General features: G+C 31.7%; 2 protein-coding genes across 2 annotated transcripts in view; both read left to right on the top strand.

Moving 5' to 3' along the window:
• Positions 1-13469, top strand: part of LOC143622497 (putative caffeoyl-CoA O-methyltransferase At4g26220) — a 165352-nt gene that overhangs the window by 39851 nt on the left and 112032 nt on the right. The window lies entirely within an intron of this gene.
• Positions 10803-12536, top strand: LOC143622447 (uncharacterized). Its single transcript, XM_077093593.1, has 2 exons — positions 10803-11468; positions 11928-12536. Exons 1-2 carry the CDS (start codon positions 10803-10805, stop codon positions 12534-12536), a joined length of 1275 nt encoding a protein of 424 aa, XP_076949708.1.

The raw sequence follows: 13469 nt of genomic DNA, 5'->3' as shown, positions 1-13469 counted from the left end.
AATGATAATGATGGCCATATAAATAAATATATAAAATATATTTGTTCTTACATTCTCCCACTTGGCCGAGTAATCATTTATTATGAGTATTAGATAAGCTTGACCAAGAGTTAACAATCATTTTAGTTTTAAACTCAAACTAGAACAGAGAAATACAATCATTGAATTGAACATAAGCTCAAAACCCCCATTAATCATACTGCAGTCCTTATTTAAAATCTAAGTAGTTATGATCAAAATTTTCAAGTAAGCCCTTCAGAACGTTTGATTTGTATATTTAATTCGTATATATGTCATTATGCATGCAGAACATATTAAGAGACGTACAAAATCAAAACTGATGAGGAAATTTATTAGTTAATCATTCATAGTACGATATGCAGTTATACGTGGTCATTAATAAACCCCTCATGATTATAAGCGCTTTCATAATACTTATGGGTAATAGACTTTTAGTTATAGGATTCTTAAGCATATCATGAATGTATTCGATATGAAATTTAGATTCCTCAATTCGTTCATAAACAAATAATTAATTTCATATCAAAATTTAATGCAACACCTATCAAACTGTTACTGTTTGAGAAAACATGGTAGCTGACATTATCACAATAAGTCTTCAATATATAATTTATTTGGAGTTTAATAAAACTTATGAGTCCACTAATAAATATTCAACAACATTTATTGACAACAACGTTGTAATTAATCAACATATTATGTTTTTATGACTTAGGTTGTTGTTATCAGTTCACTATGACTCCTCCATGAGATAGATTTATCTACTAACATAGGAATATATCCCAAAAATTATATTTTCTTATCTCTGAATATGACAAAGTTTAGAGTAATATACCGGTTTGAATTCTCACTTATTCTTTTAAATTATAGTCTTCCGTTTCTTTTAAATATATTTTAATACTCTTTTAGATGTTTCACATTAATCTAGGCATATCTAGTGTGTTACAATTTTGAGTAATATCTGAATGAGTATAGACTTGAACCTACATAAGGCTTCTACTTAATGAAGTATAAGGTAATAATCTCAATGATCCTATTATCCTCTAAAAAGAGCAATATTGTTTGTTACATGTGTAAGGACCCATTTAAGGTAAAACTTATAGAACAAAACTAATGTCCATTTGGGTCTATCTCAGAATGTTATGATATCTATTATGCAAGGGATATCTTTGAGATATTTCATATCAAAGTGTGTGAACAATACTTTGACTTATGTAACATATACTTGTCAGAAGAATGTCATCTATATAAGGACAAGTTTGTTTTTAGTTGCTCCCACTCATCTTGAGGTAGGTACATTAATCAACTTGGTTTTTGATGAAAATAATTGTATAAATATTTCATCAAATTTTGATGTTTGCATTATTCCATATATGGATTTTATTGACTTATATACTAAATGTTCATTAACCTTCAGTTTATAACATTTTGGTTGTTTTATGAGCATGTAGATATGTAAGTCAGTTATTAGGGAAAGTTGTTTTAATGTTCTTATAACGTAGCTCTTTAACTATTATAAGCTATTTGAACAGTGATGATCCTCAAAGAAATGTTTTATAATATAGGTTATAAGATTCTTTGATGATTTATTCCCTTTTGAATCTAACCTTTAATAATCAATTATGCTTCTTAGTGTCTTAACTTTTGTGTTAGGATTTAGTTTAGTTATGAACACCTTTAGGTGATTCAACCAAATCTCAAAACGTTAGTGAATTATGGAGTCAATTATGATTGATGATAATGGTTTAATTATAAGGGGTATGATCATTAAACTTTCCAACATCCAATTCAACTTTAGTTAGGGAGGTTACATAAGCATCAAATTTAGTAGGTTTTAAAACCTAGATGGCCTCCTAAGTTGAATATTGGGTAATTTTAAAAGTCTCAGTTTAATGGATTAGCTCTTAGTTAGGTTGCTATCATTTTCAGGATTCTAAGTGTGTAAGATTTGGCGTAGTATGGTGTACACGAGGTGTAATTTGAGTAAAATTTAATATCTCTCTTTCCCCCGCCTCTTATACTTCTAACAAGTCATTATAAAGACTTTTACTGCTCCTACTGACCTTAGAAACCTTTAGGAAATTAGCATACTTAGGGTCAGTATTTAAAGACCAATAGATTCTAACAGAGAAACAAGTTAATAATATAAGTTTTTGCAGTTTCTCTTGGTGAGGATTAATTTAGTAAGAAATCTTTGTCCACGTTTAAGCAACAATGAAACTTTTGTAAGAGTAGTAGTAAATTCTAAAGAGATAAGTTTTGATGGAATAGTGTTATGATGGAGCAATGTCTTGTACAAGAGGTGTATTTGAGATAATATCAAGTTTTCACTCCCCCGCCTCTTGCAAATCTTGTAAGTTGTGATTGAGACACTTAAGGCTCCCACTGATCTTTAATATCTCTAGGAAAATTACAAGAGAAGTTTCAATGATGTACATGACATGGGAATATGTCATATATATGCTAGACTTGATTTGATTCCATTAACATCCAGATGTCATAATAAACTTAAAGGACATATTTAGAAGAAATCGTATTAAGTATATATGAACGGATCTCTTTAAGACCACGGACCATAGAATACTGATTAGATATAAGTAAATAGTATTTTAAATGATAAAAGAATTATGTCTGAATATTCCGTTTGAATAAGTTTCACGAATTTCAGTGAAATATAACTTATGGTGGACCCATACTTATTCCTTAAGCCAAGTAATGTTTAGTGTATTTAACACATGATTCAAAATCACTAAGAATGAGATTATATGAAAAATCACCCTCATCAACCATGTCATGATTTCTCATGAAATTTGGTTTTAATAGATGAATATTATAGGTCTCATTTGTCTTTCATTAAATTTTTATTTGCATTATAACAAAAGTTGTGAAAGTATATATTATCATCTAGTTCTATTTTATAAATGTTTCAATCCAGATATTGATAACAAATAATATAAGAGTTTAAGGTAAGAGTGACTTTATGTTGGCTATGCAAACCTTAGAACTGTCATAATGTAACTTAAGTATTGATACTAAATTTTGATTAATTTTCAGAATATTTAAGGTATCATAAAGTGTAATTAAAAGACAGTTTATCATGGTTCTAATAACGTTAACATTTAAATATGTCACTAACACTCATGTTAGTTATTTGTTGATTTCGGGCAAACATATAGAACTAGACTCAACAAATCATGTGTTAATGGGAATATTAGGATTAGCAGACTTATATATCATTATTATACAACTATCAATTTTAGCCAGTTGTTCTTTTGAATTATGGATAGTCTTGTAATGTCTATGCCTAATCTAATGGCATATTTTTGCAATGGGACTTCTCCTTAAGAAACCTAAAGCTGGAAGTAATACTTGTATTTTGTCTATGAACCTTAGAATTATCCTCTTTTAGGTTTTAGTGGTAGTGAGTTGAATAACATCTTATTTCTAGCACCAGACATTTCTTTTCGTGTACATATGTTGCTGATCAACACACTCATTTTCCTTTGGTACTTATGAGTGTTATAGTTGATTCGTAAGGCACCAAATTGTACTGCTGAAAATTTTAGTATGTAATGTACTAAAAAAATGTATTTATTTCCATGTGTAAGCCCTTAATTTTATGGGTCATGATATTTTACATTATGATGTATTCGATAATGCCATTTAACTTTATAGTTAGAATTTTCAAGAAAGAATGCATGCATCTTATGAGTTATTTTGATTAGTCTTAGGAAAAACTAAATCAAGAATAACTCTAGTGATAGCATTTATTTAAATAAATTATTGATTATCATTATTATAAGAGACATTATGATTGACGCATCCCATTAGTTATGCTCTAGTTTTTAATGTAATGATTGTTATTAGAAAGAGAAGTAGGATAGCCATATCATGTCTTAATAAATAATTAAAATTGAGAAGAGCTAAATGTTATTAAAACTCTTTATGAGACAAAATTCAATTGTATTTTAAGATTAGAGTGGATGATTTGGATGAGATCGTTATTTATGGAAGAAAATATAGTGAGTAATATTATGGGATATTAAAATAATATAAATTAAAGTTTATGATCATTAGATTAATGAAGGATCATTAATATGAGGATCACTATATTTTATTGAATTTGTGATATGTCTATTATTAACATCAAACTAATATACTATAATTAATAGTTATACTTAAACAAAAATAAATCACCTTTGGGCAGAGTTAAAATTTATTTAAGTATATGTGCAAAACAATTGTAACACATCACCTTTGGGCAGAAGTGAGACAATTATTTTAATTATGCACGGGCTAGTTTTGCTAAATAAAAATGTAACAAATCACCTTTGGGCAGAAATGAGACATTTGTATCATGTTAGGCAAAACTAACAAAAGCTTTTCAGTTATACTTGAATGATAGGGTAAATGTAACTCATCACCTTTGGGCAGAAGTGTTACATCAAAAGTTCATTCAAGTTAAGCCTTTATGTTTTGTAAAATTTTATAATATTTAAGGTTTACAAAACATTTAATTAGTTAATAGCAGAAAATGTTTAGAGTAAGGATTTTTAAGTTTCCGGTAGGATCTTATTTTGCGGAATTAGTTCTCAGAAATTTTGGGTTCCCGAGAATTGCCAGTTTCCGGCTTTTAGTGGGTTTTCAGTATTTGGGTGTTTACATGATTTTATGGAGTTTTATGGAAAATGTTGATTCCGGTATTAGTGAGTTTTCGGGTTTATGGGTTATGATCCTAAACCATTTTAGAAACTCATAAACTCTTAGAACACATAAGCTATTTTAAGCCCATAATACATGATTTTTAAATAGCTCGTGAACCTGTAAACTAGTTTAAGCCCTTAACCCATGAACTTTATTAACTAAATTAATAATGATAAGATTTGGTTCAAATCTTTTTAGTGATTAACAATTATATTTGTTTCCTATTTTAAGGAGATTCAAATCTTTTAATAAAATATTAAAACTTCTAAGTTATCCAATATTTGAAAAACTATTTCCCTAAATAATCATTAACAAATTTTAATCTAGATTTTGAACCAACATATGTATAATTTTCGATAGTAATGATGAACACGAAGAACATCATCGAAAATTTTAACAATTAAAAATAAAAAAAACTTGGAATCGAAATCTTTAAACATGGAATTAACAGATTTCAAAAATATTAGAGTTTACTAAATATGAATTTTAGCGATTTTAAACAGTTTCATGTATTGTTTTCATAATAGAACATGAAAAAAAAAGAAACCTAAAAAACTAGGGTTTATCAAGTTTTAGTCCATGTCTTATGATTCAATTCCAGATTTACAAAAAACATGAAGAACTGATTAATCAACATCACTCTGATGCCACATGTTGATTAGTTCTTCATGTAAGTAATATAAAACATGATAAATATTAAACCTATGAACCTGTTACAGCATGAAGAATAGTAACCGCAACAGGGTATGATGTAGTCGACATGCTTGTCATCTTGATCGAGTTCCCCTTTAGGATGTATAGTTAAGGATGGTTAGGGTTCTTGAGAGGAACCCGGTTTAGAAGAGAGAAGAGACACATGATTTACTTATGTGTGTGAGATTAGGTTATGATGTTAATTTATTCTCTCTATATATACATCCAAGGGGAAACCCTTTATTAGCTATTAAGAGTAATATGGTCCATCAATAATTACAAAGCTAATATATAATAAGGTATAATTAATTATTTTGATCTATTATTATATAAATGATAATGATGGCCATATAAATAAATATATAAAATATATTTATTCTTACATGAAGGTTTTACCTATATAGAATGTCAACTTCGACGGCACATTGGGATACGTTCTATTTGTTTTTTTAATCTTTTAAACATGAATATTGGTTGCATAGGTTATAAAGGTTTTGATTTATTAGCTGCTATTCTAAATGAATTTTTTGTTGGGTTTATGCTAATGTAAAAGATGTCAAAACTGTATGTGTTAACCTCCCCCGCAACGCGGGGGTTTGTATACTAGTTTAAAAATAATATTTAATAAGGTTTCATTAAATAAAAATTACATTAAGTAAGATAAAAACTACATATAAACGTAGATAACATATAATTAAACACTAATTTAAATACATTTTAAACAAGTTGTGATATTCGTCATTTTCGATTTAACTTGTATTTGCATTTGTATCGGAAACCCGACCCATTTTGTCTTTCGGATTCTTCGTTATTAATAAAATATTGGGTTTGATGTTTTACAATTGCCGAATCAATAAAACACCCTTTTATTATTAAAAACGAACTTCAGGGACCCAAATCGTCAAACAACCAAAGCTAAAGGGGGTGTTTTAAACTAATGGATAACCCTTATGGGCAACCCTTGCTCTTTCCACTATAAATATAGGTCAAATGCACCCATTTTTGTTGCTCATTCTTCCTCAAAACTCTCCCAATCTAGATCTAAGTATTCTTCTTCAAACTCTTGATAGTTTGACTTCTCTAGGTCAAACTAATACTAATATTTCTTTCTAACTAATTCTTGTTAGTTAAAGCTTGATATTATAACTTGTTTAAAATATACTCCCCTTGTTTCATTGGCTTTCCCTTTTCCGACCATGTCGGTTTAGGTATATTGCTAGGCAAGGCTTCATGGAGGACTATTATAGTCCTTGATAAACACTATAATTTATGCTTTAATTTTGTTTAAGCTTATTAATATTGTTTAGTACTTAATGACTTTTCGTTTCCAAATCATTTTAATAGTTCAATGGTATTTGGGTATGTGGTACCCATCCTTGGTTTCATCTTGAGTCAAGAACCGAACCAAAACCGAACTTTTGTTTAAATGTTTTATTATTAACATGTTGTATGTATGACTTGAGTACTATTATTTATAAGTTTATTTTAATGAGTTCTATAGTAATGGGTATGTGGAAACCATCCTCGGTTTTATTCCGAGTCAAGGATCAAACCAAGACCGAACTCTCGTTTAGATGCCTTGTATTTAAAATGATTTAATAATATGTTACATGTAAGATTTGTATATTATAAATTCTAAGTTCATTTTAATAAGTTCTATTGTATTGGGTATGTGGTAACCATCCTCGGTCTTATTCTGAGTCAAGGACCGAACCAAGACCGAACTAAACCGAGTTCACTCGCTTAAGACACACTAGTTGTGTTTTGGGCCACCAAATCTCGTATTTTTCTCTAAAACTATATTATAAACTAATTTTAATTATTTCTCAAAATACTTGGCATGTCGGATCCAACTTGATCTCATAACAAGTTTGGACCGACAAAACCAAACACTCGCTTAATGGACGTTGAGATTCTCCTTAATAGAACTACACATATGGTTAAGTTTCTTTTGATTTCATTGAGTTATCTCATAATATTTATTTCTTTGGAATCTTCGCTTCGAGATTGGCCAATTATCAAGACTCGAACCGACAAATCCGAACACTCGTAAAATCTCGTTTTGGTATCTATCTAATAAAGGATCTTGCAGTATTGCAACCTTACCCAAATATTTACTTAACAAAAGTTAAGTAAAACTAATTAATAGAATACCGAGACCCGATTTCGAGTAAACCAACCTTTCTAAAACCATTACTTTAATTATTATGTATTTACACTTTAACTCTCAAACTTTAATTATTTGTTTTAATTGTCAAGTTATTTTACTTTAAAGCTTTTAAAACCATATACTAACTCAAGACCATTTTTAATCTAGGTCTTGCTCGTTGAACTTACCATTCCCCGTTTTATCGCAAACTATCATTCAAGTTAATTATTTCATGTGAGTATATTTCATCCCCCGTTTTCATTTTTATACTTTGGGGGTAACATGCATACTTATTTAAAACAAAAATGATTTATAATACTCGATCCTCAAACCACAAACTTTAGGGTGTATTATACTAGAATACCTGCTCTATTGTGTGTTATATGCTTCATATGCTTTACGTGCACGGGTGTTTATTTTGATGTTGTTGAGCCTCAATAAGTATGATCACACACACCCCTAACCACTTTAGCCTTGTGCTAGTAGAACAGGGCCTCATTATCCAAGTATGTCGGTTGTTACCGATTATAAAGGATCCTTATTTACGTACGATTTATATACAACATATGATGCTTTTTATTTATGGTCTCATATACGTTTGTGGATTTTGCCTCATATTATATATACTCAAAAACTATGAAATTGCTCACCAACATACGTGTTGACAAATATTATTTTATGTGTTGTTACAGGTTTGATTATTGGTTGTTTGGAGTTTGAAGATGCTATCTTATTTTGAGACCGTTAGGTTACTAGAAAAATGAACAATTAAATTCTTATATTTGATGTTATTTTGTATGAACAAGATGTGTTACTTTTGGTGTTTGAATGAAATTAATGAGTTATTTTAATATTGTCACTTTACTAGTGTCTTGTGTTCTTGGTAATCCGTTGCACTCCGGCATGTTCCGACGCCTTTGATCGGGATGTGACACAAGTAATCCTAGTCGTACTTGTCTTCCCTGGAAAATCCGGAACGGTTTCACGTTGACATGGAACACGCAGCATGTACTCATCTTTCAATTTCGTTCTTCGTCCTCCTCTTCCGGTAAGCATATTCCCCTCTTCTATACATGGTCAAACACATAATGCGAATTGAAATCACCATCATTACCCCATGGGCCATGGGCATTGGGATTTCAGGTGTGTAAGGTCAATATCATTTGGGTTGAAATTGCTGAATTTGCAAATTTTGATCGGACCAAATTATGTTTCAGTTCAGTTTTTAAAGGTTTTTAGTTTTTTACTTTAAAAGGTCAAACATGTATTTATGAAATTTTATTTTCGATGAGATACAATTCTCTGGAGAGAAATATCAGTTATTTTGTATAACCTTTAGCAAAAGCTGGTGACAATATTTTGTTTAATAAGGCTACAAGACTCGGTGACGGAGCTACCTTTACGGGACCGGGTTCGCCCGAATTCGCTAGAACCCGGTGTATTATCGATTTTATATAGAACGTATAGTATTAATGAACGGATCCGTTCTTTTTCAACGATCAAATCCGATCCATTATTATTTTAAAATGATAGGAAGAGAACATTGAAGATAGATAGTCTAAATAGTCAGAGTCGTGATTTAGTTTTCATGGCGTTGGACTAACTCTCGCTCTATATAAACAAAGAAAGAAGAAGGTTTAGAAGAAGATTTTAGAGTGAATAAAGGTTATTTGTCAAAAGTCAAAACCTATCTTAAACCTATTTCTTACACACATAATTTAAAATCAATAGTTTAAAGTAATTTTATAATATTTTTTATTTTTCTATAAATTTTTTCCTAGTATATCTATTTTAGTATTTTAGGGTGAAGCTTTATCTTTTTATTAATGGGTTCGGTTCTGTTAACGTTCGACTATGTATAGGACACCATTAACCATTCGTTAACTTTGTTATCTTTATTGGTTAACTTTGTTTTCTTTTTGTTTATAGCTCCAATGACTTTGTGTTTATGTATTGTTATCACAGCCTTTTGTTGATTTACGAGAAAAAAATTATATAAGGGCTCATTTTATTAGTACTCGTTTGGGGCAGCCGAAGTCTCAAAGACGACCCTAATTAAATCAAGGACCGAAAACCACCGAACCCATAAAAAATAAATCTTGACTCCGTCACTGTCTAGAATTTGTTTTTTGTAATCAAATGATACACTCATCTGATTATATAAATAAAAAAAAACTTGATTGTATATATGTATAATAACAAAACTGCGAAACATATATTACAAAAAGAAATATTATTGACGATGACGTATAAGTTTACTATAAGGATAATTTTAATTCTTCTACTAGATAAAAACAATAATTCATGTTGCCAAACTCTCCAAATGATTCATAAAGTTCCTCTTGTTTGCATATAAAAATAATTTTTTGGTATGCAAATTAACAACTTTATGAGTGAAAACAAACCTACATGTACGGTAACTGTCACAAAACCATAATAATTTCAATTCTTTGAGTTTTAATACAACGAAACAACAATTGATCTAATCGAAAAATTACAAAATAACAACCCACATAACAGCATCTAAAGACTCAAATATCATACTAATCTAATGAAGACCAAGAACTTAATACAAAATCTGTTCTATAAAAAAGAAGGGGATTGTAACATTTAATCGCTAAGAATAAGAAACTGAAGAATAGAGAAGATAGCGATACCCACATATAACGTTTCTCTTTTTCTTTTATATATTAGACACAACCAATCCATTTAATAGATGATATGTGTTAGGCCCAACTTAAGACCAATCAGTAGCAGCCCTTTTAACCCACAGTTCAATAGACGGCCCATATCCATCATTCTCGGCGTATAACATGAAACATAAACAAAAAACAAGTTAACCTACAAATTCGTGTGTATGTGTGATAATGAATTGGAAGCATGTATTTCAACAGTAACGAACAAAACTAATACAGAGCGAGTTCCCACCATAATGTGTAGGTTTAAAACAACAAATGTGATTCTATCTTCACTAGTTTAAAGACATTCTTTCTTCGTTACTAACTATTTAAATATATACTCAACATAAAAATTTTATCTTGTCTTGTATGAACCTGTTGAAGGGCCCACAAGTAATTACGAAATTCTTGTAACCATCGTACACTTAAAACGAAATCCATTATTAAAATCAAATTATTTGACATTATCCCAAAACATTTGTTATCACCCCATGCACCATCCTCTTTATTAATACACAAAATTTTATATCTTGTCTTGTATGAACCTGTCTCTCAACATGCCTTCATCCAACCTCTCATTGTCCTCTCAAAATCAAAACCTCCAAACCCTTTTGGAATCCGCCAAGCCATTCATCCGCGAGGAATTCGACAAAATCGATGAAAAACTTCCAACCCTAATCAGTATTCTACGTTCCGCGGGTGCCGGAGAGTGTTACCACCGTCTAGGAACATTCCTTGACCACCTCCGTCATGTTTACCGCATCATCAAGTTATGGAAGGCCCCGGATTCGATCGCTCTTTGCGCATTGTTTCATTCGGTTTATTCCAACTCGTACAGTAACATTGTATTGTTCGACCTACAAACTACTGGCCGCGATACGGTCCGTGGCCTCATAGGTGAGGCCGCAGAGCGCATCGCGTACTTGTTCTGTGTCGTCCACCGCCAGTCTCTTATTCACAAAAATATCATGTGCCAGTTCACTGAGCTGGAGCTTCGAGAGTATCTCGAAGCTTCTGACGTTTCACTATCGAACGCGCGTGAAAACTGTGCGTTCGATAGTGAGGAAAAATGGCGTAAGAAGATACAGTCACTCGTTCCGCCCGGTGGATTACTTGGGAAGCACCACACGACGGGTGAAGAGATTCCGGTATCGCGACGAATGATCGGTGTATTCCTCTTGATGACCATAGCGGATATTAGCGAACAATACTTCGGTTTCCAGGTATTAGAGAATATTGGAGAAGATGCAATATAATAATCCTTAAAGTACCTTAACGTATAAGAATACCTATATTCATGAAACTGATCCATAAAATCACATCTCAACATCTCGGAATCATTAATGCATACCCAATTAATCATCGATTCACCGAAAAAACAGATTTGGATGGTTAATCGATCATTTTTTTACTTTTTTTCCGAAACTCGTTTTTGAGCATTTTATGAGTCTTTTAGTTTTTGGCTGAGCGTTTTGAGCGTTTTAGTATTTTTGCCTTTGAGCGTCTCGTGTACTTAGCGTACGTTAAAGCATTATTGTACAATATCTCGACCCTAGAGAATATTATTATTAGAGTTTGAGTATTGTATTTTATTATGTTTCCTTGTATTTATCTCATTATACTCATATATATAGTTTTAATAATACATTACACCTTATGGGGTTTTCATTATTCTCCACCAGGATGTTTTATATGAAAACACAAACGGTCGCCTTGAATTAACCGGATCTCGGTCTGATACTTTGTATCCTGGAAATGGGAAACCAGGTTTATGGATGAATGTGGCTTCAAGAATGGCCGCGGTTTATACATTACTAGTTCGGGAAGAATCTATCTTCTTGCAAGAGAAAAAAACCTTAAGTGGGATCGATAGAGATGAAGATATTGAGCTTGTAATCCCTCCGGTTTTCGACCATTGCACTAAGATACTTGATGCAAGTGACCAGATCATGGCTAGTGAGTTGTACTGGGAGGTGGTGTGTGATGATGGGTGTGATCAAGTGAAGAAGGATAAGGGTGAATTGAAGCTGGTTAAGTGTATTGAGCTGAACCCATATGTTGGTGAGCCACATGTGTTGTTAGGTCAGTTTTATATGAGTAGAGGTAGGTTTGAGGAGGCTGAAAAGGAGGTTGAGAAAGGTTTGAGTCTTTTGTTGGAGTGGGGTAGTTCATGGGACAAGAGGATATCATGGGAAGGGTGGATGGCTTGGTGTAGGGTCATGTTGAATAAGGCAAAAGAGAAGTCTTGGCCACAAACTGCATGGGGGGTCATCAATTTGGGGCTTGTTTAGGGGAGGCTCGGGGGTGAGCGAGCCGCACCATCCGCGGGGGCATAAAAGGTTTGGGGGCACAACTTTTTAATACATATTACATATATACGTTTTTGGTGTTAAAAATAAGGTTATTTGCAATGGTTTATGAGATAAGTACATGCTCAGAATGGTCTCTGCTTATAATAAACCGGTCGATAAAAGTTTTATCCATGTACGCTAGCGAATAAAAACTTTTCGTTAAGACATATAGGCCTTTTTATTTTTGCTCGGCCAAGGTAATTAAATTCTCAGAGACGGCCCTAGACTCGTTAAGTGACTTTATGCTTGTTTGGCTCTTGGTAATAAAACAATGTGTTGGTTTGTTTTCATGTTTTACTAGTTGTATTGTGTTTACTTTATTTGCTAAATGTGTTAATCATATCTCGTTTGGAGTTTTAAAATGTTGGGTAAATGCGTACACATATTAGAGCATTTTCATCTGAAAGTTATATTGTTTACTTATTTGCTTTAACGATACAACTAATGGTTGGTAATTTAATGGTAATGTTACATGGTAATGTAGAAGTATATATACATAAAACAGATAACCGGTTAAGCGAATCTAAACCAGTTAGTAATCGAAACTAATTTACCTGAAAACCGATTATTTGAAAAAAAAACCGTTTTGTAACTGATTCATATTGTAGGTTAGGAACTAGTTATGTTTATTAAGTGGAAAGTGGTTATGGATTAACCGGTTATTTTGTTTAGCTTAATAATTGGTTAACTAATTGTTACCTTTAGAAATATAAAAAAAAAATAAAAAGCAACATTATAACACTTCTTTTTTAGCAAGGAATTGGCCAATGAACGAAAAGACGTTATTATAAAACAACTAGTATCTCGACCCCCCCCCCCCCCTCCCCCCTCAAGTCCCGGATCGATAATCAACACGCGAATTAAACGAATAAC

The sequence above is a fragment of the Bidens hawaiensis genome, unplaced genomic scaffold (genome assembly GCF_021521415.1).
Source record: "Bidens hawaiensis isolate Kalapana, Puna unplaced genomic scaffold, B.hawaiensis_p1.1 tig00003141_1, whole genome shotgun sequence".
NCBI classification, from domain to species: domain Eukaryota; kingdom Viridiplantae; phylum Streptophyta; class Magnoliopsida; order Asterales; family Asteraceae; genus Bidens; species Bidens hawaiensis.
The sequence above is the reverse complement of the archived record's forward strand: the minus strand, read 5'-3'. Positions and strand labels throughout refer to the sequence as shown.